Genomic DNA, 26223 nt, shown 5'->3' with positions numbered 1-26223 from the left:
CCTTCAACTGAGGGGGACAGCTGCTCCCTATCCACCCTGTCCATGCCCCTCATAATCTTGAACACCTCAATCAGTCCGTTAGTGGTTTGTAATGCTTAATACCTGTAGCAATGTAAGAAATCTAGTAGCCAATTTCTACAATCAGCAATGTGATGATGACCAGATAATCTACTTCAGTGATGTTGTTTGAAGGGTTAGTATTTGTCGGACAGTGGGAAGAACTCCCCTGCTCTTCAAAAGAGTGCCCCGGGATCTTGTACATGTTGATTGTTGGGGAGGCAGTCAGGGACCTGCGTTTAATGTCCCATCTGAAACACAGTCGCCGTAACTCTTATCACCTCACCCGCCACAAAATTGGCGCGGCCGAGCGTCCGACAACGGAAATCTCCGTTGACCTCGGGTGGGAATTTCCAGTCTTGCCTGAAGAGGCTGTAAAGTCCCGCCATTATCTCTCTGATGGTGTAGCACTCTCTTGGTACTGTACTGGAGTGTCAGCCTAGATACTTGTACTTAATCTCTCTGGTTGGGATGTTTTTGATTTGATTTATTATTGTCACATGTATTAACATACGGTGAAAAGTATTGTTTCTTGCGCATTATACAGACAAAGCATACCTTTCATAGAGAAGGAAAGGAGAGGGTGCAGAATGTAGTGTTACAGTCATAGCTCGGGTGTAGAGAAAGATCAACTTAATGCAAGGTAGGTCCATTCAAAAGTCTGACAGCAGCAGGGAAGAAGCTGTTCTTGAGTCGGTTGGTACGCGACCTCAGACTTTTGTATCTTTTTCCCGAAGGAAGAAGGTGGAAGAGAGAGAATGTCCAGGGTTAATGGGGTACTTAATTATGCTGGCTGCTTTGCCGAGGCAGCAGGAAGTGTAGACAGAGTCAATGGATGGGAGGACGTGAAGGATTTTGCGATGTTCAAAGGAATATTGATAGCAATCGACATCTGAACTTTGCTTCTGTTTGGCGCACACACCTCCTTTGTCACCAGCTCTCTGTCATATCTCCTGATGTGGAGACGCAGGTGTTGGACTGGGGTAAGCACAGTCAGAAGTCTCACAACACCAGGTTAAAGTCCAACAGGTTTATTTGGAATCACGAGCTTTCGGAGTGTCACTCCTTCATCAGGTGAGCGGACACCTGAAAGCTCGTGATTTCAGATAAACCTTTTGGACTTTAACCTGGTTTGTGAGACTTCTTACAATATCTCCTGACTGCACGGTGGTTAGCACAGCTGCTTCACAGCGCAAGAGACCCGGGTTCGATTCCGGCCTCAGGTTACTGTGTGGAGTTTGCACTTTCTCCCCGTGTCTACATAGGTTTCCTCCGGGTGCTCCGGTTTCCTCCCACACTCCAAAGATATGCAGGTTAGGTGGATTGACGATGCTCAATTAGTGTCCAAAGATGTGTAACTTAGATGGATTAGCCATGGTAAATGCGCAGGGTTACGAGGTTAAGGCAGTGGAGAGGTCCTGGGTATGATACTCTGTCAGAGTCCGTGCAGACATGATGGGCAAAATGGCCTCCTGCACTGTAGGGATTCTATGATAACATTTTCCTGTTTTAAAATGACCCATCATCTTCCAGTTCTACCATTCAGCAGGGCTTCCTATTCCCTAGAATCTACAAATCTCAGTAGCTGATCATAGAATCCTACAGTGCAAAAGGAGGCCACCCGGCCCATCGAGTCTGCACCGACCGCAATTCCACCCAGACCCTATCCACACGACCTCATGTATTTACCCTGCTAATCCCCCTGACACTAAGGGGCAATTTAGCATGGTCAATCCACCTAACCTGCACATCTTTGGACTGATAATCTGGAGTAACATGGGAACTCAACCTGACGTTGGCTTTTCTGTAGTCATTGCCAAGAAAGACCGACTATTTCATAATGGAAATAATTGAACATCCAAACTAGGAGCAGGACGTGGCTATTCGGCCTCTCAAGCCTGCTCCACCATTCAGTAAGATCATGACTGATATGGTTGTGGCCTCAAAACCACTATCGTAGAATCCCTACAGTACAGAAGGATGCCATTCGGCCCATCGAGTCTACCGACCACAATCCCACCTCTATTCCCGCAACCCCAAGCATTTACCCTGCTAATCACCCTGATACTAGGGTCAATTTAGCATCCGAAGGAAACCCACGCAGACACGGGGAGAGTGTGCTAACTTCACACAGACTGTGACCCAAGGCCGGAATTGAACCTGGGACCCTGGCTCTGTGAGGCAGCAGTGCTAACCACCATGCCTATCTCCCCAATACTCTTCGATTCCTTCCTTAGTTAAGAATCTTTATCTGCCCTGGCCTTAAATATATTCAATGTCCCTGCCTCAACCACTCTCAATGGAAGAGTGTTCCGCAGACTCTCAACCCTCAAAGAGAAAAATACTTAATCTCTGTCTTAAATGGGGGGGGGGCCTCTTATTTTTAATCTGTGTCCCCTCGTTCTGGTCCCTCCCACGAGGGGAAACATCATGCCAGCATCCACTCTGCCAAGCCCCTCCGTGTCCTGCTTGTCAATAAGATCACTTCTGATACTAAGATCCAGTGAATACACCCAACCTGGATTTGATCGGAGTAATTAAACCAACAGGAACAATATTATGACTATGACAATTTATTTAATGTTTTGTACATGATGTGTATGGGTCACTGTCTGTGTGGAGTCTGCGCGTTCTCCCCTGTGTCTGCGTGGGTTTCCTCCGGGTGCTCCGGTTTCCTCCCACACTCCAAAGATTTGCGGGTTAGGTGGATTGGCCATGCTAAATTGCCCCTTAGTGTCAGGGGGACTAGCTAGGGTAAATGCATGGGATTATGGGGATAGGGCCTGGGTGGGATTGTGGTCGGTGCAGACTCAATTGGCCAAATGGCCGCCTCCTGCACTGTAGGATTCTATGTTTCTCCCAACTTGCTCAATCAAAACCCCACATAATTTTGAACACCTCTATGAAACCTCCTCTTAACCTTCTCTGCTTTAAGGAGAGCATTCCCAGCTTCTCCGTCTCTCCAGCGTTAAGTGAAGTTCCTCATTCCTGCTCCCACACTGGTAAGCCTCCTTTATACCCTCTCCAGGGCTTTGTACATTCTACCTAAAGGGTGGTGCTGAGAATTGGATACCATCTCCATCTGACTCCCAACCGGTGCTGAATAAAGTTTTGTGTGGGGTGCCAATAACAAAGCGAAACGTGTGGCCAATGAGGCTTCAAGTCCATGAGGACAAAATCCAGAGCAGACGTGAGGGAGGGAGCATTTTGCCACCTGAATCCATGTGTTGGTGTCTCATTGCTGGCTTGTATGCATTTTAAAACGGATCTCTGCTCCTGTTACTATGTGTGGACAAATCGCAGGTGAAAGTAAAAAGAAGATGGCAGGAACGTCTGTCTTAATAATAGCCGTTGTCACATGTCGGGTACTTAACGTGTTTGCTTCCAGCTGCAGCTAATGAGGAAATAGGTTATTATGTTTATTGAGCTTCCCCTATTTATAGAAGGGCAAAAATTCCCTTGTTATAATTACCTGTGGCGCACGCGATTGCATTATTGCATCAGTTTGTCATGGTAAGCACAGTGACTATTAAGTGCACGGTTGTCCAAATAGCAGCAGCTGAGCTTTGCTCTCATTTGATTCAGTAACCCCAAAAGTTTGGGAAAAGGCTATCGTCAATGCTGTTCCCTCACTTGGGGTATAATTTTGGGGCACAGTGGTTAGCACTGCTGCCTCTCAATGCCAGGGACCCGGGTTCAATCCCCAGCTTTGGGTCACTGCCTGTGTGGGGTTTGCACGTTTTTTTAATGTAGAATCCTACAGTGCAGAAAGAGGCCATTCGGCCCATCGAGTCTGCACCAGTCACAATCCCACCCAGGCCCTATCCACATATCCCTACATATTTACCCACTAACCCCTCTAACCTATGCATCCCGGGACACTAAGGGGCAATTTTAGCATGGCCAATCAACCTAGCCCGCACATCTTTGGACTGTGGGAGGAAACCGGAGCACCTGGAGGAAACCCACGCAGACACAGGGAGAATGTGCAAACTCCACACAGACCCGAGCCGGGATTCGAACCCAGATCCTTGGAGCTGTGAAGCAGCAGTGCTACCGTTCTCCCCGTGTCTGCGTGGGTTTCCTCCGGGTGCTCCGGTTTCCTCCCACAGTCCGAAAGACGTGCTGGTTAGGTGCATTGGCCGTGCTAAATTCTCTCTCCGTGTACCTGAACAAGCGCCGGAGTGTGGGCGACTAGGGGATTTTCGCAGTAACTTCATTGCAGTGTTAATGTAAGCCTACTTGTAACACTAATAAATAAACTTTAACTTTAATCCCAAAGTCAAAACATGAAGAAAAAAATTAGAAATTCTGCCCCCATCCTGATTTACGCAGGCAACGATGTGTGCATTTGTGTGTGTGTAAAAAAAAACAATACTTTTCACTGTATACTAATAGATGTGGCAGTAATAAATCAAATCAAGTTTAGCTTTAGGTCAGGATCTGAACCATGCTGTTGCCCCCCGATGTTGGGGTTGTCCCAGCTTGGAAATTTGGCAAAAATAGAAAAGTTGCAGATGTGAAGAGAGTGATAACCATTCACTCCCATTTTAACTGAACCTGCCTTCTGCACTGGAGCTAAAGTCAACTTCTCTGTGTCGTGTTCTGTATCTTCTCCCACCTCCACCCGGCCCCAATGTTCCCACTACCCTGTGCGGGTGAGTGGACTGAGAGCAGCCAGAGAGGTAGCCCACAGTCCTCACTCTGTGATTAATAATGTGGAAAAATACTTTAAAAGGCCGTGTGCAACTAAGTTTTAATGGGAAGGTGGATATTCCCCTGCTCCCTCCACTTCCACCATTATTTTCAGTTCCTGCTCGTTTGTCCTCGGATAAAGGTTGGAATTTTCAGTTCCAAAGCTATGTTTGAATCCCGCAGTCAGAATACTGTATCTGAGCGTAAGATTTCTTCTTTCCAATCCCACGCTATGTGGTGAGAGCAGATCATTAGTTAGCACTCAAACTGGCACATCTACTGCCTTTGGCACATTTGACACTAAATTGTGAATTGTGTGTGATAAATTATGCCAAACGGCATAGATGTAGAATTTCGCATGGTCTTGAGTGTTGTCAAGTCATGTATTTGCCTCAAGGAATTCTCTCCTCTCCCCCACCCCCCCACCCCACCCGCCAACTTTAATATTTCTCTCCCATGCGCACTAACCCATTGCCACCAGTGCAACATACAGATTAGTCAAGCAGCTGAATTTAATCATTGAGGCAGTTTGCTTGTAGCTCGTGATCAGCGCTCAAAAAAGGAATAAGTAGGCAAACAACGTCAGCATTGTTCTTGAGATAGATGAGAATGTTTGTCTTGACACGATGTGTCAGTTGCAGTAACTCCAGAATGCAGCAATAGTCCTGGAATTTCCCTGCACTTGATAGATAAACAAATTCTCAGTGAGCTGCTGGTTTATAACTTCTTTATGGATGTGCTTAACTGCAGCCAGCCATCTTATCTACTGCTAATATCACAGTCCACCCAAGGAATTCCCCACCTTCCCCTCTCCAATTTTCTCTTCTCCTTTCCTGAAGAAATCTGCTGCGGCCGAGGTACTTTTCCTACTCACTCAGATATTGATTCCTCATTTGTCAGCTTAAACGGCAAGCAGCGGCTAGATGCTCCAACCTTGTGATCCTTCTCTCTTTATTGTTTTCCACTGAGGGATACGCATGTGTAGGCTAGCAGAAGTACCTTATTTCCAAGCTTACAGTGGCACTGAATTCTAATGCTTTTGTTAAGAGGTAATTTGATATAACCCAGGGACTGGACACACCCGAAGTATTTATAAGTGCATGTTTCTGACTCCTGCTCTGTGAACTGCCTTCGCCCTGACATGTCAGACAAATCTGAATTGCGACTTTGGTTTTGTGGATAGTCCCAGTGCTTATATTTAGCACCAACTGCTATATGCTTTAAATGATTACTGCAGAGTATGGCTGCAATGTTTATTCTTGGGAACCTGTCTCGGGGGCAGGGAATTCATATGGTGTTCATGGAAGTGGAAATGACTAGGGTTGGGAAGCATTTTCCGATCAGGGCCATTGTGATCTCCTGGACTCGTTTCGATCGCCTCAGGGGGTCGGAGAGGAATTTCCCAGATTTTTTTTTTTCCCCATATTGGCCCTGGGGTTTTTCACTCTGGGTTTTCGCCTCTCCCTGGGGATCACATGGTCTGGAATAGGGGGGTGGGGGTGAGTTAATAGGTTGTAATGAACAAAGCATCGTAGCTGTGAGGGACAGCTCGGTGGATAGGATATTGGTATGTAGATAGGCTGGAAAATTGGGCGGGGATCCTGGATTCAGGATTCAATCCTGGACCGGGGAGCGGCGCGGGCTTGGAGGGCCGAAGGGCTGTTCCTGTGCTGTATTGTTCTTTGTTCTTTGTCTCTCGAGCACAACGATGTGTTAAGCTAATCAGTGTACCTCATGCTGAATGATAAGTCATTGATTGGAGCTTTGTGGTAAGACTGGGAAGAATTCCCGCGATGGGGTTAAAGGCAGACACTTAATTAATTAAGACACTTAATTGGCCGCAGTCTAATACCTATTGCTAATCTCCAGACTATTTTTCAAATTAATTTTTGGAATATCAACAAGGCCAGCAGTTAGTGTCAATTTCTAATTGCTCCTGAAAAGCTGGTGGTCTTCCCATGTCTTCTGGAACTGTTGCAGGCCATCTGGTGTAGGTACACCGACAGTGCTGTTAGGGAGTTCCAGATTTTAGACCAGAGCGGGTGCTCCGGTTTCCTCCCACAGTCCAAAGATGTGCGGGTTAGATTGATTGGCCATGCTAAAAATTGCCCTTGGTGTCCTGAGATGTGTAGGTTAGAGGGATAAGTGGATAAATATGTAGGGATATGGGGGTAGGGCCTGGGTGGGATTGTGGTCGGTGCAGACTCGATGGGCCGAATGGCCTCTTTCTGTACTGAAGGGTTTCTATGATTTCTATGATACTGGAGGTTCAGAGTCAGGGTGGTTGTGGCTTGTAGGTAACTGGCAGATCATTGTGTTCCATATGTGTTGACTCCTGTAATGCTTCACTTAACTCCTCACCCTCATTCTACACGTCCAAAACACCACTGTCCCATATCAACTTACTCATCACCCTTGTGCTGACCTTCCGTGTATTTCAGTGTGCCGCAGTACATTGAATTCACTATCCTTGGCATCATTTGCAAGTCTCCATGACTTGGCTTCCCCATATCTCAGTAAGAAGTCTCACAACACCAGGTTAAAGTCCAACAGGTTTAGAGACTTCTTACTGTGCTTACCCCAGTCCAACGCCGGCATCTCCACATCATTCCCCTTATCTCAACAGCCTTCTCCAGCCCCGCCTCAAGGTAACCTTCTATCTTGTGCCTTCTGGGCATTGTCATCTTTCCAATGTACGGCAAGCTACTGTGACTCTAATATCTAGAATCCCTAAACATCCCCGCATACCTAATCTTGTAAATTTTCCCTCCTTTTAAAAACCCTGCTCAAATTTAATCTCTGTGACTTCCCTGCTTTAGTCATCTCCACTGCTGCTGTGTTTGTCTCCCTGAGTGATGCATTGGAATATTTTCCACATCAGAAGGTGCAGTGCAATTGATTATAGTGGGGAGGGGAAGCTCTGGCTTTTCTTTGATGCTTCCTTTTTTGAAAATGCTGATCTCACCATTGGAATGTTGATCAGTGTCCTATCAGTAATGAGTAAGCCGATATGGGACAGTGGTGTTTTGGACGTGTAGAATGAGGGTGAGGAGTTAAGTGAAGCATTACAGGAGTCAACACATATGGAACACAATGATCAGGAAGATGATCAGGTGCTGGATTTAGTACAAGATTATTTGTGTTGTGTCGCAATCCGTGAAGCAACGCAACTCTCTCTCTGGCGAAGTGAGTTGCTCCCAGCGAGGTCGAGCATGTCTGATGGCCTCCCTTGGTGGCGCTCTTAACTCCCGAGCCTGAAGGCTTTGGACTCCCGACGATTTTCAGCGTGTGAGCAAAGCTGACACTTCTGTGCGGCCCTGAAGGAGTGTTGCAGTGTCACTAACTCTCCTTGAGATGATATGTTGAACTGAAGCTCGTCCAGCCAGTTTCTGTGACAGCGTTTTTGTCTTAAGACAGAAGATGTTGATTGGCCAAGTCAGTCTGTGCGTGGAGTGTGATTAATTACCAACCTCATTCTCAGAACAGAGCTAACCTGCTTCGATGCTGCACAGTGGTTTCCCGATTAGTCATTTTACCCACCAGATATCTGAGGTGGGGGGGGGTAAAGAAACTGAATTCAAACATATGATGGGATTTATTTGAATATACATTTGCGCCTTGGACGTTTTTCTATATCGATAACGCTATATGAATGAAGGTTTGCCGATTAGTTAGTGCCTTGACGTTTAGCAGACATTTTAAATTGATGTGGTCGCGGTATTTCTCTACTTCTGTTCAAAGTGGAGAATTTTTCTGAAGTTTCTGGTGGGAGATACCAAGGTCTGACTGTTTCCATGGTGGGTGGAAGTTTTGTAATACTTCAGTTAGCATTTTGGACACTTTTTATTGTTTTCTAGTTAGAATTAAGTCTATTAAGAACATAACCTAAGACATAGGGGCTGGAATGGACCATTTGGCACTTTGAATCATCTCCGTTATTCAGTACGGCCATAGCTGATATTCCACCTCAATTCCATCTTCCTGCATTATCCCCATAATCTCCTTGGTACCCAAAAATCTATCACCCTCTGTCTTGAATGTACAACTGTACACATTCCTCTCTAGCTCTGGGTCTCACCAGGGCCCTGCATATTTGAACCAAGAGCCCTTTACCTTTCTGTTCACATCCATTTGTGGCTCACCACCTTTTTAGGGATAGGTGACAGATGGTCGTCTTGCCAATGACGCTGTCACCCCATGAACGAATAAAGTATAAGTTAAAGGCGGAATGTAAATAGAAGTTAGAAACAGCAACTGAAAATGGTGGGGGTGGAGGGGTGGTGGTTGAGCGTCTTGGGACTGAGGAGGACTGGAACAAGGAATGCTCCACACACCCCACAAAAAGGCAGACGCAACTGCGGCCAACGCGGGTACCCATAGCCACACCTCCTCTTTGCAGGATAGAGAAATTATTGAGTGACAGAACACGTTCAGCCAGGTGGAGGGGTGGTGGTGCATGGGAATTGTTCGGGCCTTTGCTCAAGGAAGAAGCGGAGAGTCCCGAGATTCTGGTGGCAAATGGCGGTATAGATTGGACATCCATAGTGATGTTAGGGCCGGGGAACTAGAAATTGATGATATGATGTAGGACACCTTGTGCAAGAATCACGAGGAGTTGGTTTGCAGGTGCAGCAGGTAATTAAGGCAAATGGAATTTTGTCCTTCATTGCTAGAGGGATAGAAACATAGAACAGTACAGCACAGAACAGGCCCTTGGGCCCACGATGTTGTGCTGAGCTTTATCTGAAACCAAGATCAAGCTATCCCACTCCCTATCATCCTGGTGTGCTCCATGTGCCTGTCCAATAACTGCTTAAATGTTCCTAAAGTGTCTGACTCCACTATCACTGCAGGCAGTCCATTCCACACCCCAACCACTCTCTGCGTAAAGAACCTACCTCTGATATCCTTCCTATATCTCCCACCACGAACCCTATAGTTATGCCCCCTTGTAATAGCTCCATCCACCCGAGGAAATAGTCTTTGAACGTTCACTCTATCTATCCCCTTCATCATTTTATAAACCTCTATTAAGTCTCCCCTCAGCCTCCTCCGCTCCAGAGAGAACAGCCCTAGCTCCCTCAACCTTTCCTCATAAGACCTACCCTCCAAATCAGGCAGCATCCTGGTAAATCTCCTCTGCACTCTTTCCAGCGCTTCCACATCCTTCTTATAGTGAGGTGACCAGAACTGCACACAATATTCCAAATGTGGTCTCACCAAGGTCCTGTACAGTTGCAGCATAACCCCACGGCTCTTAAACTCCAACCCCTTGTTAATAAAAGCTAACACACTATAGGCCTTCTTCACAGCTCTTATCCACTTGAGTGGCAACCTTTAGAGATCTGTGGATATGGACCCCAAGGTCTCTCTGTTCCTCCACAGTCTTCAGAACCCTACCTTTGATCCTGTAATCCACATTTAAATTAGTCCTACCAAAATGAATCACCTCACATTTATCAGGCTTAAACTCCATCTGCCATTTTTCAGCCCAGCTTTGCATCCTATCTATGTCTCTTTGCAGCCTACAACAGCCCTCCACCTCATCCACTACTCCACCAATCTTGGTGTCATCAGCAAATTTACTGATCCACCCTTCAGCCCCCTCCTCTAAGTCATTAATAAAAATCACAAAGAGCAGAGGACCAAGCACTGATCCCTGTGGATGGAAGGAGAAAATTCAGCAGCAAGAAGCAGAAAGGAATCAAATCTTTAAAACCAAAAGACATGAGTGTGAAACCCGTCAGCCACAACAAGCCGACTGGCCCCTTACACAAATGTTCCATACTTTTGATGTACATCTGAACACACAAAAGAAAAGGTGTACAAGATCCCAGCCAAACCACAGCACAACTGAGGAACACCAACTTGAGGGAGGCCTCGAGTTTAAAAACAGCGAGGTTATGTTGCAGCTGTATAAGGTGCTGGTGAGGCCACACCTGGGGTACTGTGTACAGTTTTGGTCTCCTTACTTGAGAAAAGATATACTGGCACTGGAAGGGGGTGCAGAGGAGATTCACTAGGTTGATTCCGGAGTTGAGAGGGTTGGCTTATGAGGAGAGACTGAGTAGACTGGGGCTATACCTATTGGAATTCAGAAGAATGAGGGGAGATCTTATAGAAATGTATAAGATTATGAAGGGAATAGATATGATAGAAGCGGGGAAGTTGTTTCCACTGGCAGGTGAAACTAGAACTAGGGGGCATGGTCTCAAAATAAGAGGGAGCAGATTTAGGACTGAGTTGAGGAGGACATTCATCACACACAGTTGTGAATCTGTGGAATTCCCTGCCCAGTGAAGCAGTTGAGGCTACCTCATTGAATGTTTTTAAGGCAAGGATAGATAATTTTTTGAACAGTAAAGGAATTAAGGGTTATGATGAGTGGGCGGGTAAGTGGAGCTGAGTTCACATAAAGATCAGCCATGATCTTACTGAATGGCAGAGCAGGCTCGAGGGGCCAGATGGCCTACTCCTGCTCCTAGTTCTTACATTTGTGATTCCTCAGATAAAGAACATATGTGGGAAGAGACTGGGCAAGGAGCGAGGATGGAATCGCGATAGGAAGAAATGAGTTTTGTGGGGCAAGAACAGGCTGAAGCGATGGGTCTACCAGAGAAGGAGGTAGAAGTGGCTGTGCAGAGTTGGAAACTGAGGTTTGAAGCTACAGAGGGAAGATCTCCAGAGGCGATGAGGTCACTGACAGTCCTGAGAACAATGGCTGATGCTCAGTGGTGAGGCCATGATCCAGGGGAAGGTAGGAGGAAGTGTCAGCCTCTGCGAGATAGAGGTCAGAATGCCAGATGATAACAGCATCACCCTTATCAGCAGGTTTGATCACAAAGTCAGGATTGGACCGAAGAAAACCGAGTGCAGCAAGTTCAAAGGGAGGCAGCAAGAAGTCTCACAACACCAGGTTAAAATCCAACAGGTTTATTTGGTATCACGAGCTTTCGGAGCGCTACTCCTTCATCAGGTGATGAAGGAGCAGCGCTCTGAAAGCTCATGATTCCAAATAAACCTGGTGTTGTGAGACTTCTTACTGTGCCCATCCCAGTCCAACGCCGGCATCTCCACATCATGGCGACCAAAGGGAGACAGGTTAGAGTGGGTGAGGGAGGGGGTGGGGGGGTAGCGAAATTGAGATGGCCGATGTTGCACCAACAGTTTGAGGGAGGGGACCAGGTAGAGGGAGAATACTGGAGGAGAGTGAAAGGATCCATTGAATGGGGGAAGGGCTCCTGCCGAGAGAAGTGAGTACGGAAACGAAGGCGAGAGAAGATGAACTCGGCATTGTGCCGAGCCTGAGGAATAGAAGCTGCTTTCTGTGTCGTGACCTCAATGAGCTGTACTGTATTTGAGTTTCCGAAAAGCAACTCTGGGCAACACCGTGCGCTGTTGACTAACGTGCAATTTATTTTTCTTGAAAGGATGCTGCATCTTTCCGTCATCCATGAGGAAGAAGACTTTTTCAACAAGCTTCTCCACTGTACAAAGGGCACCGAATACCTGAACCTGCAGAACAACCTCTACCAGGTGATTAGAGCGGGGACAAAGATTTAAAAAACATTGATCGCTTTTGTTATTCACTGTCACTCAAACACTTTGCTAGATTATTTCCTTGAAACTTACCCTCGTACCTTCCTTATCATTTCCCTGTGACATTACACTTGCCCCACCGCACTCCAGTCTCCAGAAACAACCTGATTTATTTCTCCCCACTCTCAATCTCCGACAGACCGCGCTGCATTTGGCCGTGATTATTGAGCGTGTGGATTTAGTGCAGAAGTTGGTGGCTGCTGGAGCAGACCTCTTGCTGCAGGAGAAGAACGGGGACACTGCCTTACACCTGGCGTGCAAGAAGAGGCTAAGCGGCTGTGTTCAGGCTCTCCTGTTCCCCTCTTCTTGTGATCCAAGAGGCCCCCTTTTCATTGACCCGTCACAGGTCAGACAGCAGCTGGATTGCTACAACTACGAAGGTAAAGTCTGTAAAAAGTTAATATTCATTTTTGATCAATTACATTGATTGGAATGTGTTAGTCTGATTAGAAATGCGGTTGGGAATTAATAAGACGAATGACAAACAGGCTCCATGATAGCTTAGAACGTAGAACAGTCCAGCACAGAACAGGCCCTTCGGCCCACGATGTTGTGCCGAGCTTTATCTGAAACCAAGATCAAGCTATCCCACTCCCTATCATCCTGGTGTGCTCCATGTGCCTATCCAATAACCGCTTAAATGTTCCTAAAGTGTCTGACTCCACTATCACTGCAGGCAGTCCATTCCACACCCCAACCACTCTCTGCGTAAAGAACCTACCTCTGATATCCTTCCTATATCTCCCACCATGAACCCTATAGTTATGCCCCCTTATAATAGCTCCATCCACCCGAGGAAATAGTCTTTGAACGTTCACTCTATCTATCCCCTTCATCATTTTATAAACCTCTATTAAGTCTCCCCTCAGCCTCCTCCGCTCCAGAGAGAACAGCCCTAGCTCCCTCAACCTTTCCTCATAAGACCTACCCTCCAAACCAGGCAGTATCCTGGTAAATCTCCTCTGCACTCTTTCCAGCGCTTCCACATCCTTCTTATAGTGAGGTGACCAGAACTGCACACAATATTCCAAATGTGGTCTCACCAAGGTCCTGTACAGTTGCAGCATAACCCCACGGCTCTTATTGGGAAAGAACATGTGTAACTAAATCAGATAGACCCGAAGGTGAGATTCTGTGCTGAGTTGACTCTCAGTGGAAGCATTGATATTGGCTTCAGTAGCTCCAAATTACAGGAGGGTATAGTGTTCAGGGTTCCTACTGTCCAGTGACTCTGAATGTAAAGCTTATATCATTTACAACAACTCGGTTAAACCTTCTGTTAGACTATCTTTCTGCCTAGGTTTGCAGGCATGATATGGAGTTGCCGGCGTTGGACTGGGGTGGGCACAGTAAGTAGTCTCACAACTCCAGGTTAAAATCCAACAGGTTTATTTGGTAGCACGAGCTTTCGGAGAGTTGCCCCTTCATCAGGTGAGTGATGTTGCCCCTTCATCACCTGATGAAGGGACAACACTCCGAAAGCTCGTGCTACCAAAAAAACCTGTTGGACTTTAACCTGCTGTTGTGAGACTACTTACTGGGTTTGCAGGCTGTGATGTTCATTTGTGGGAGATCCATTGAGCCTGTGCCACTTACTGGTATCCATGGAGCCTCTATCTCTCTCCTCACCCCCCTGTACCCATCAGGTCTGCTGCTCCAAAGGCTGTTGTGGCACTGTCAGCCCCCAGTACACCAGGAGCCGGTGCCCTGCCTCTGCCCCTTCTTCGGGTACTCGTCAAGAATGACCCCCCTCCCCCCACCACCTTTCCCAGTACCTGTGGAGACTTTCCTTTTGTCCCCTTAAAGAGTAAGACACTTTCAGTTAAAAAGTGGTTGGTTGGGGGGGGTTGGTGGTATTGTCAATTTATTAACTGTTGCAAATTTAGGGTAGTTTTATGTACTAGAGTTACATCCTGGTAGGAACATGGCTCAATCAGTGCAAACCTATCAGCTGGTGTGGATTCAAGTATGGCCTAGGGATGAAGTAGTGCCGATCCCACTAATAATCCCAGAGACCCAGGGTTCAAATCCCACCACGGCAGATGGTGAAATTCGAATTCATTAAAAATCTGGAGTTGAAAGTCTACTGATGACCATGAAACCATTGTCGGAAAGACCCATCTGGTTGACTAATGTCCTTTAGGGAAGGAAATCTGCCGTCCTTACCCGATCTGGCCTACATGTGACTCCAGAGCCACAGCTCTTAAATACCCCCTCAAGGGCATCCAGGGAGGGGTAATAACCAGTGGACCAACAGCAATGTCCACGTCCCATGACAGAATAAAAAATGCACGTTGCGTTCAAAAAGGGACGAGAGTTAGACAAGCCTTTAATCTTTTCCTAATGTTTTGCCTCCTTTCACAGGGCTCACACCTCTCCACGAGGCAGTATTGCTCAGTGACTTACAAATCGTTGCATACCTTCTGTCGTGTGAATTTGATATAAACGCAAAGGCAAGTAGTTTTAATTTGTTTGAGATATCAGAATGCTGAGCCCAAATGCGGTGGCACAGTGGTTAGCACTGCTGCCTCTCAGTACCATGGACCCGGGTTCGATTCCCGGCTTGGGTCACTGTCTGTGCGGAGTCTGCACGTTCTCCCCGTGTCTGCGTGGGTTTCCTCTGGGTGCTCCAGTTTCCTCCCACAGTCCAAAAGACGTGCTGGTTAGGTGTATTGGCCATGCTAAATTCTTCCTCGGTGTACCTGAACAGGAGTGTGGCGACTAGGGGATTTTCACAGTAACTTCATTGCAGTGTTAATGTGACACTAATAAATAAACTTTAAAATATAGTGGTGCAAAAGATCGGATTTTTCTTTTGCTTTTCTTGAGCGGGAGGGGGCTGGTCCCATTTTCAAAACTATTATTTTTTTTCTTACCCCTCCTGCATGAAGTTCTCCCCTGGCACAAACCGGGTTCCTCAGTCAGGAGGGTGAGTGGGCAGTCTACACGATGGCTTCACACTGTGCTGCCCTGTAAACTGCTGTTGCAATGCGAGTGTGTGGGGAGCAGACTTGTCACCTTAGTCTATTAGTCGTGTTTTGGTGAGAAGGTAAACTAAGGCCCCACCTGTCTGCTCCAGTGCTTCACCTGGATGCTGAAGATCTCACGAATCTACCTGGTAAAGATCAAGGAGGCCAAGTTCTCCTCGTGTCCAGCCAACGTTCCTCCTTCAGCCAGCACCCATCCAAGAAATGGATTAACCAGGCAATCATGTTCTTGTTAGTACGATCTACAAAATAATTGCCGTGTTTGTCTACTTAATAACAATTGTTGCATTTTCAAGTTATTAATTTATTGATTTTTTTTGGAGTGGCTTCCAGGCCCCTACATCCTCGTGTCCCTATCCGTGGTAGATTTTGTCCTTGTACACCAACCATCCCACCCCCCCCTGCAGGAATGCCAATAAAAGCAAAATAGCTCAGAGGCCCTCATCAAAACTTATTCTCCAACCTTGCAGCACGGTGGCACAGTATGGGGCTACACAGTGATTAGCACTGCTGCCTCACAGCGCCAGGGACACGGGTTCAATTCCGGCCTCGGGCGACTGTCTGTGTGGAGTTTGCACGTTCTCCCCAGTGACTGCGTGGGTTTTCCTCCGGGTTCTCCGGTTTCCTCCCACACTCCAAAGATGTACAGGTTAGGTGGATTGGCCGTGCTAAATTGCACTTTGTTGTCAGGGAGATTAGCAGGGTAGATGTGTGAGGTTATAGGGATAGGGCCTGGGCGGGATTATATTGTCGGTGCAGACTCGATGGGTCGAAAGGCCTCCTTCTGGAGACCCAAGTCCATTAATTATATCATTATCTGTAGCAGTATTTGTGCACAAAATGGCAGGCAATCTTGCATCTGTGGCAACGTTCAGAATGACTTCCCATCACTTCCTTTTCCGTCGTCGCGAAGAACTTTGGAATGTTTCCGAGGAATGAAGCGTGAATGACATTCCTAAATTTTCAAACATGTGGAGCTAGTGGGAATTAATGCGAAGGTGTTTTGAAACCTTGGAATTATTTGAACTAGGAATGGGTTGCCTGAGTTTGTGATGGGTCTCTAAAGCCCTATGTCTCTCTCCTTTAGGAGATGCACGCAGGTCGAACCGCTTTACATCTGGCAGTGGAGAAGCAGAATCAACAGATCGTCAAACTCTTGCTGGACAAACAGGCAGATGTCCACGCTCAGATGTACAATGGCTTCACGCCAATTTGTCTGGCTGTTTACCAGCCTGATTCTCGTATAAACCAGATGCTCAGAGACTCTGGCTCTTCGGAGCCATTCACAGACGAGGAGTTGGATGAGGATGAAGGCACTGATGAAGATGGCATGGTATGTAAAGCTGGTGAAAGGAAACCTTGCCTGGTGTGGGTGGGTACGGGAGTGAGCTTGGCAGCGGTGAAATGGGGGGGAATTTCTGCATGTGCGCAATTTCGGCCAGTCAGGAATTTTCCAAATGTAGAATTTTGTTTGTTCGTGTCATCTTCCCAGAAGTTTGGCTTCCTCGGATCCCCACCTCTTTTGGTGCGGTGCCCTTACACATTCTTCATGGGTCAACTGCATCAGCTGTATCACATCTGTCATCTACTTCCTCCTCCGTTTCTCCCTCCAATGTGTTTTGTTGATCTTTCCTTCCAATAATTGTCTCTGGATCGACCACCTCCTCTAATGATGTGACTGAAATGTTGCATCTCTCTGTCTTCAATCTTAGGTCCTAACTTCTCTCTTCTGCAGCCATTTCCATCACTTCCTCAGCAATCTTTCTCTCTGTGTAGGATATGTGGAACAGCCTAGATGTCCACATCTTGAATGCATTTACCTTATCAGTTGTCTCTTTGTTTGTTATTCATGTCTCCAAGGATTTCCTCCGGTTTCCTCCCACAGTCCAAAGATGTGCAGGTTAGGTGGATTGGCCATGCTAAATTGCCATTTGGTGTCCCAAGATGTGTAGGTTAGGTGGATTGGCCATTGCTCCTTAGTGTCCCAAGATGTGTGGTTAGGGGGGCTTGCCATGTAAATAGGTGGGGCTACGAGGGGTAAGATGCTCTGTCGGAGAGTAGGTGCAGACTCGATGGGCCGTATGGCCTCCTTCTGCACTGTAAGGATTCTATGAATATTGATAGATTTATCGGGGTAGAATTGAGCACACCAGGAATTAAAGGCGGCCCAGTAGCACTGCTGCCTCACAGCGCCAGGAACCCTGGTTTGATTCCCAGCTCAATGTCAGTGCGGAATCTGCACGTTCTCCACATGTCTGCATGGGTTTCCTCTGGGTGCTCCGGTTTCCTCCCACAGTCCGAAAGACGTGCTGGTTAGGGTGCATTGGCCGTGCTAAATTCTCCCTCAGTGCACCCGAACAGGAGTGTGGCGACTAGGGGATTTTCACAGTAACTTCATTGCGGTGTTAATGTAAGCCTTACTCGTGACACTAACGAATAAACCTTAACTTTGAATATTTATTTTTCCCTTAAACCTCAAATTGACATAAGGACTGGGATTTTCCAGTCCCACCCACAGCTGGAATCATTGAGGGCGGGATGGAAAACTTGACAGAGCAGCCAAAGTTCTGTTGACTCATGGCCAAGGTTCTGCAGTCCCCATGTCTCGAGTGCCCATTCTCCTTGCATGAGTGTGTGCATCATCCACAAAGGCAGTTTCCCACAGGCCTTACCAGGCAATGACCAAGAGATGGTAATCCTAGCTTATTCTTCTCACCACATTGAGTGTAAAGTTTCACTTTGTCTTCAGCTAACACCACAGACCAGATCCTCTGGCCTCTGTGCCTGACTGCAATCATAGAGTAATACATTGCTGAAGGATTTGATTTTGCCCCTCACTCCTGTGCTTGCTCTTCGCATGAGCTGCCCAGTTAGTTTTTTTCATTCATTCGTGGGACAAGGGCGTCGCTGGCTGGGCCCAGCATTTATTGCCCATCCCTAGTTGCCCCTTGAGAAGGTGGTGGTGAGCTGCTGCCTTGAATCGCTGCAGTCCCCGTGCTGTGGGGTTGACCCACAATGCCGTTAGGGAGGGAATTCCAGGATTTTGAACCCAGCGACTGCAAAGGAACGGCCGATACATTCCCAAGTCAGGATGGTGAGTGGCTCGGAGGGGAACTTGCAGGTGGTGGTGTTCCCATGTATCTGCTGCCCTTGTCCTTCTAGATGGAAGTGGGCGTGGGTTTGGAAGGTGCTGTCTAAGGATCTTTGGTGAGTTGCTGCAGTGCATCTTGTCGATGGTACACACTGCTGCTACTGAGCGTCGGTGGTGGAGGGAGTGGGTGTTTGTGGATGGGGTGCCAATCAAGCGGGGCTGCTTCCACCCCTCCTATTCTTACCCCATTACCCTGCGATGTTCCCCCCTTTAATACTATGCACCGCATTGTCTTTTAAAAGTTGTCATCTGTTTTCATCAACTTTTAGGCTGCGTCTTCTAAATCACTATAATCCCTTTTGTTTCGTCCTCCTCTACCTTCTTAATTCTTTCGCAGGTTATTATTAAATCTGTGCCAGTGGGGGAAAAAGTTTGCCCGTAGCCTCAAGCTCAGTGCAAACTGCTCCCTGTAACTCAACCCACAGCAAGTCCTGTTTGCCCATCGCTCCGAAAACTTGCTCACACTTGGCTCCTGGCCCAGGAATGACTCGCATTTGTAAAAAGAAAATCAAATTCCTCCCTCCCTTTGCAGTCCCACAACCCATGGAGATCTCTCCGCTCCGCCAAATCTGACCTCTTGCACAAACTAGGTTTTGATCGCTCCACCATTGGCTCTGCACCTTCAGCTGCCTTGTCCTCAAGCCCTGGAATTCTGTCTCTCAACCTCTTTCTGCTTCTCTCTGCGATGCTCCTTAAAACCGATCTCTTTGAGCAATCTTTGTCACCCGTTCCAATTTTTCTTTGCGTGAGTCAGTCTCAGATTTTTTTAAAAAGGTGCTGTACAAGTGCATGTTGTTATTCACTTTATCATAACACCCCTCCATAATTTTGAACGCCTGTTTAAACTTGTCCTTAATGCTGCCCACACCAAGAATGGTGACATCTTAGAACTACACAGGATGATGCCTTTCCCCACTTGATCATCAGGGTTACCAAACCGTGAATCTAATGTTTTGAGTCTAGATGATCTAGCTTTTTCCAGAGATATAGAATCCCTACAGTGCAGAAGGAGGCCATTTGGCCCATTGAGTCTGCACTGACCACGATCCCACCCAGGCCCTATTCCCGTGATCCCACCCAGGCCCTATTCCCGTAACCCCACATATATTTACCTTGCTAATCCCCTGACACTAGGGTCAATTTATCATGGCCAATCAACCTAACCCACACGTCTTTGGAGTGTGGGAGGAATCCAGAGGAAACCCACGCAGACACGGGGAGAACCTGCAGACTCCACAGAGGTGGTGACCTGAGGTTGGAATCGAAGCCGGGTCCCTGGCGCTGTGAGGCAGCAGTGCTAACCACTGTGCCACCGTGCTGCCTTTTTATCAGTGATTGCGTTAGGTGGACGAAAGGAGAAAAGTGTTGACCAAATTGAAGTGATGCAAAGTAATTACTGAGTCGTTTTGCACAATGCCTTAGTAGTGTTCTCTGATAGGTGATGCAGCGCAGCACAGCCAATTGGTAATGAGTAAAGACTCACTGTCAAATTTAACCCTGGCGGTTGGTGAGACCACAAAGAAGTAATTAATGTGGGTTCTGGCAGTCACCAAGTTCCCCACATGAAATAAAGAGTAAAAATAAATCGGATCTGTTAAAAGGGAAAAGAAACAGGCTAATGTTTTAAACCCGGGAGAGGAGCAAACCCCTCTATAGGGCCAATCAAAACCCCAAGGAGAGGCAGGAAAGGGAATGGCGTCACGAGAAACTGAGAATTGGACATTCCGATCGTTTTCAGTTGGTGCGAAAAGATCCTGAATGAGGCAAAAAGGCTCCTCCCTGTCAGAGGCATCCAAAAGACATAAAGTAGAGGCTGATTCACAGAATCCCTACAGTGCAGAAGGAGGCCATTCAGCCCATTGAGCCTGCACTGACAACAATCCCAGCCTATCCCTGTAACCCCATGTATTTACCTTGCTAATCTGCCTAACACTAAGGCGCAATTTAGCATGGCCAACCCACCTAACCCACACATCTTTGGACACTAAGGGGCAATTTAGCATGGCCAATCCACCTAACCCGCACATCTTTGGAATCAGTTCTGGAGCTTTAGATCAATTCAGAGTAAGGTGGGGGCATTGTGAGTTGCTATAGACTGAGATTTATTGCATTCAACAGCCTCAGTTCAGCACCTGCTGCTTAAAAGAGCATCTTAATTTGTGCCTGGGGGGACAACAGTGCACAAGAGAGATTTTCCCAAACATCTTGAGGGGAGGGGGTGGTGTGCATGTGTTAACTTTACTGCTGTTTATTCTTGGCAAATTGGATTGTTATTATGTTTAAAATTATTGGTACGTTTCCTGATGGTATTGTGTTGTTCTCTGATATTGGAAGAATAAGCAATGGAGGAAATTGTGCCCTAGCTGTTGCACAAAGCCCAGTCTCAGGAAGCGAAAGCAGAAACTGTCTGATCTGAGGATCCCGGCAACTGCTGCCTTAGTCATTTTGGCCATCAATTTACTGCTCGGTACATCGCTGTGTCATACAGAGCCGGCTAGATTCCATTGCCAGTATGCGCTGAGTCAACTCACCGCAGCTAGGGTGCCAATAAAGGCATCATGATTGTCCTCCGTGCCCCTATGCTAGGAAGGTAGAGAGCATTCCCCTCCCCCACCTCCTTCCTGGTTCAACATTCAACTCTAGATATGCTATCTGAGCCCAAAGTGGGGTGCAATCCCTTATCTTGTCGGCTTGGATCTTGTTTGTCTCCCCTGTGGGACCGTGAATTGAATTCAATTGGATTTTGAATTTGGTTTTTGGAGCAAGCAAAGGAATGGATTCCGGTCCGCCCAGTCCACTCTGAGCATTGTAACTCTCCAAGGATGAGTGGAGAAAAGGTTGCTATCCAGCAACCCCTGTTGGAAAGCCTGGGCATACGGCGAGTGAGGATGGGACTGTGGCTATCTGTGTGATCCCTTACACAGCCGAATAGACAAACAGCATTTGCTGTTCAAACTCCGAAGTGAGTGTTGACCATTTTGCGCAGTGCCAAAACATAGAATGAACTGGTTAGGGAGAGAGAGCAACTTGGAGGCTGCGGAACAAAAAACTCCCCATACTTGGTAGGTAGGTAGTTAGTGTAAAGGAAATTAAAAGTTTATTAGTCACAACTTAACTAATTAACACTGCAATGAAGTTACTGTGAAAATCCCCGAGTCGCCACACTCCGGCGCCTGTTCGGGTACACTGAGGGAGAATTTAGCATGGCCAATGCACCCTAACCAGCACGTCTTCCAGACTGTGGGAGGAAACCGGAGCACCCGGAGGAAACCCACGCAGACACGGGGAGAATGTGCAAACTCCACACAGACAGTGACCTATGCCGGATTTGATATCAATGCTTTATGGACTATGGGGGCATGGTTAGTAAGTTTGCAGATGACACCAAGATTGGTGACATAGTGGACAGTGAAGGAAGTTATCTCCAATTGCAACGGGATCTTGATCAATTGGGCCACTTGGCTGACAAATGGCAGATGGAGTTTAATTTAGATAAATGCGAGGTGATGCATTTTGGTAGATTGAACCAGGGCAGGACTTACTCAGTTAATGGTAGGGCATTGGGGAGAGTTACAGAACAAAGAGATCTAGGGGTACATGTTCATAGCTCCTTGAAAGTGGAGTCACAGGTGGACAGAGTGGTGAAGAAGGCATTCGGCATGCTTGGTTTCATCCGTCAGAACATTGAATACAGGAGTTGGGATGTCTTGTTGAAGTTGTACAAGACATTGGTAAGGCCACACTTGGAATACTGTGTGCAATTCTGTTCACCCTATTATAGAAAGGATATTATTAAACTAGAAAGAGTGCAGAAAGGATTTACTAGGATGCTACCGGGACTTGATGGATTGAGTTATAAGGAGAGGCTGAATAGACTGGGACTTTTTCCTCTGGCGCATAGGAGGCTGAGGGGGTGACCTTATAGAGGTCTATAAAATAATGAGGGGCATAGACAAGTTAGATAGTCAATATCTTTCCCCAAAGGTAGGGGAGTCTAAAACTAGAGGGCATAGGTTTAAGGTGAGAGGGGAGAGATACAACATCACAGAGGGTGGTGGGTGTCTGGAACAAGCTGCCAGAGGTAGTAGTAGAGGCGGGTACAATTTTATCTTTTAAGAAGCATTTAGATAGTTACATGGGTAAGATGGGTATAGAGGGATATGGGCCAAATGTGGCCAATTGGGATTAGCTTAGGGGTTTTAAAAAGAAAAAGGGCAGTATGGACAAGTTGGGCCGAAGGGCCTGTTTCCATGCTGTAAACCTCTATGACTCTAATTTAGCCCCAGGTATACTTTTTTTTCCTCTCTCCTCCTCCCCACCCCCAACCATGTCAACCGGAATATGTGTTTTACGCTTGCACTTTACAGCAGAGTTTGCTGGGGTGTGATCAGAAATGGGAACCTGGCCAGTGTTTCTCCCCTTCCCCGCTCTCCCAGTTGAAGGTCAATTTGTGCCCCTGCTTTAAAAAAAAATTCTTTAATGAGAATGTGTCGTCGCTGGCTAGGCCAGCATTTGATGTCTATCCCTAATTGCTCTTGAGAGTGATTGAGAGGTGGTGGTGAGCACACCTGATCTACTGCAGTCCGTCTGGTGCTGTGGGTTTTGACCCAGTGACAGTGAAAGAAAGAATGGCGGCAAAAGGATTTGTGTCACTGGAGGTGAGCTCGCAGGTGGGTGGCGCTGCAATGCCTCCACTGCCTTTGTATTGGTGGCGGAGGTCGCAGGCGAGGAAGGCGCTGTCGCAGGAGCCTTGGTAACCTGCTGCAGTGCACTTTGTACATGGTCACTCTGCGTGAGCACAGTAAGAAGTCTCACAACACCAGGTTAAAGTCCAACAGGTTTATTTGGAATCACAAGCTTTCGGAGCACTGCTCCTTCGTCAGATGAGTGAGATCAGCCTAGTTGATCTCACTCAACTGGGATTGAGCTGCAGGCGTTCTTGACCTGTTTGATTCGGGTGGGGGTTGTGGTGGGGGGGGGTCAGGGTATGAGATGGTTGGTGGGGGGGGGGCTGAAATAAGTTAAAATCAGCGCTGCTTTCTGCCAGAATTGCTGCTCCGTCATCGATTTTGGGGATAGTAGCATGTGAGGACTCCTGAGAATGATGGGCTTTGGTTTGGCTATGATGCCACTCGAGGTGCAGTAGCCTGTCAAGTTTCTCTGCTAAGTTTCACTCTTGGATAATATCCCTACGGCCGAGGTACTGCCTGGCTGTCGTGCCTGGTGAGTGAGCAACTTTGACGAGAGGGAACATGAGAATTAAAAATGTTTTAAAAAGTCCTCTGGAGTAGTGTAACTTTCACATTCAATACGCACAAACCAAAGAACCCACCTCAATTGTTTTGTGGATTTCACACTGCAGTTGGCCACTCATCTTCCATCAGACATTTCAGTTCCCCTTTCTGATCTGGCCACAGACAGAGCGCTGAAATGAATCAGTCATCCCAAGAAGGAACACAAGTTCCCTCTTATTCATGTTTCTGAAAATCCACAGCTTCTTGGCGTTGTATTCTGAGATTGGGATGGATTATACGTGATGTGGCCGTTTACTGTAGTTTGGTGAAATGATAGATGGAAAGTAGTCGTAAATCAGTCAGAACATTGGAAAACATTTATCTCCCACCGAGGGTGCTTAGGACGCCATGGTGGCACAGTGGTTAGCACCGCTGCCCCTCAGCGCCAGGTTCAATTTCAGCCTTGGGAAGTTGTGTGAGGGGAAGAGAGGGAGGGAGAGAGTGACTGGGGGGAACGGAGTGAGGGGGTGGGATGGAAAGTGTGTGAGGGGAACGTGCAAACTCCTGTGTGAAGTTTGCACGTTCTCCCCGTGTCTGCCCCGTGGGTTTCCTCCAGGTGCTCCGGTTTCCTCCCACAGTCCGAAAAACGTGCTGGTTAGGGTGCATTGGCCGTGCTAAATTCTCCCTCGGTGTTACCCGAACAGGAATGTGGCGACTAGGGGATTTTCACAGTCACTTCATTGCAGTGTTAATGTAAGCCTTACTTGTGACACTAATAAATAAAATAGGATGTGGAATTCCCTCCCGTGTGTTGCTGTGTGCGGAGTTTCCATTCATTATTTTCAAACGGAATTAAAAATGTTGGCAGTAAACGAGGGATATCGAAGGAGAGTGACATTAGATCAAATGGTGCAAATGTGGGAAAACACCAGTTAATGAGCCAGGCGGCCTGTTCCCTGCAGCCGTAGCTGTGATTCTATGAAAGAGCTTTGTATATATGTTCTGATTTTAATAACTCTTTTTCCGCCCCCCCCTCTCTGTTTTGTAGGATAGGTATGATGACTTGGTGCTCCGTGGACGCATGTAGAAGATCAGAAAGTTCTGACGTCCTGCTGTATGGTGTATTTAAGCATTAAAGTGGCTGAGCTCTACACTGTAAAAGGAGTGCAGTCACATAGTCATTTTTAACTGTCTTGTATCCTCGTATTGAACCAATATCTAGGAGTAGTCTTCATAAACTAGTGTCCGCAAGTACAGATTTTTGGTTTGGATGAGACCGGTTGCCAATCGGGTGTATGTCAAAGGGAAACCCAGTGTAAGGATGCTATTCGGGTGAGACGGGCGGAGTGGAGTTGGGAAGCACGAGGGGTGGGCTCAGTGTAATCTGGGATGCACCAAGCCAATCTGGGAGAATGCATTGGTGTGGACTGTTGAACATGAATAATGATTGGGGTCGGGGAGGTGGGGAAAGAGAGGGGACTATGGATGTTGCTCTACACTGGTACCTCCGCCCTGCAGCAATTGTCTGCCGGGGACGATAGTTGTTCTCACGGTCGACCCTCCATAGTGACATTCTTAACCAGAGGTATATGAGAGAGTGAGAACTTCTTGACGTGAGCTTTTACTGTAGCAGCCTTCTCGGCACTGAGGAGTAGAAGCTTTTGCGTGGCTTGCGCTTGGAGAATTTCCAAAGTTGACTCACAAGCAAACTTTTGAACTCTGTACAGCACGACTGCTAGATGGATTTCTTTTTCCGAATGAACTTCCTAGTCATGTTAGCCCAATTGGCAGAAACATAATAGGAAAGGAAATAGAGTCACAATTGTCAGGGTTAGGTTGCAACTTGATGGATTGCACGCAAGCAGGCTAACTGGCTTGTGGCATTTGGACTGATATATAAGTGAAGCCTGGCTTATATCCAGTTGATCATCCTACATTTGGGGCTCATTCAGATCACATCATTCACACTCTGGGGAAGTTTTGTGAGTCAACATTTGAATTAATTTTGATTTTCCCATTGTTCACAAAGGCCTATGATGCGCAAGGATAAATACCGTAAGTTGACTAGTTTATGGTGAGGAGGAGGAGCATATAAATCAAATGTTAAATCAGGCTTGTCCGACCCTTTCACGTAGGCGCCGCTTTTCTGTTTCATTTTTCACTCGAGGGACCGTGAGCAAATTTTGGAAAGATGGAAGTTTGGAACAACATTAAACATGATTTTCAAAATACCGAGGTACGGAAAGAAACAACTTGAGTGTAAGAGGGTGAGAATGTGTCTGATCAGTTCATTCCCAGTCTCACTCTATGATGAGTGTGGGTGAGCGTGAATGAGAACTTTGATACTGGGAATGAGCCAGACTTGACACACACTCTGTCCCCGCACACACCCAGTCCCCTCACTCACTTTCCATCCCACCTCTCACTCCATCTCCCCAGTCATTCTCTCCCTCTCCTCCCTACTCTCACTCTCTCTTTTTCTCTCTCTCTCTTTTTTCTC

The 26223-nt window shown here is 47.0% G+C and overlaps 1 protein-coding gene across 1 annotated transcript in view; it reads left to right on the top strand.

Moving 5' to 3' along the window:
* The window catches only part of LOC144488627 (NF-kappa-B inhibitor beta-like), a 33039-nt gene extending 7091 nt beyond the window's left edge, over window positions 1-25948 (top strand). The window contains exons 2-6 of the mRNA XM_078206693.1: window positions 12183-12288; window positions 12491-12731; window positions 14716-14804; window positions 16426-16671; window positions 24772-25948. Of these exons, the coding sequence (XP_078062819.1) occupies window positions 12183-12288; window positions 12491-12731; window positions 14716-14804; window positions 16426-16671; window positions 24772-24810 (721 nt within the window). The 3' untranslated portion in view covers window positions 24811-25948. The remainder of the gene's footprint in view (window positions 1-12182; window positions 12289-12490; window positions 12732-14715; window positions 14805-16425; window positions 16672-24771) is intronic.
* The last annotated feature ends 275 nt before the right edge of the window (window positions 25949-26223 follow it).

Source organism: Mustelus asterias, unplaced genomic scaffold (genome assembly GCF_964213995.1).
Source record: "Mustelus asterias unplaced genomic scaffold, sMusAst1.hap1.1 HAP1_SCAFFOLD_1726, whole genome shotgun sequence".
NCBI classification, from domain to species: Eukaryota; Metazoa; Chordata; class Chondrichthyes; order Carcharhiniformes; family Triakidae; genus Mustelus; species Mustelus asterias.
The sequence above is the reverse complement of the archived record's forward strand: the minus strand, read 5'-3'. Positions and strand labels throughout refer to the sequence as shown.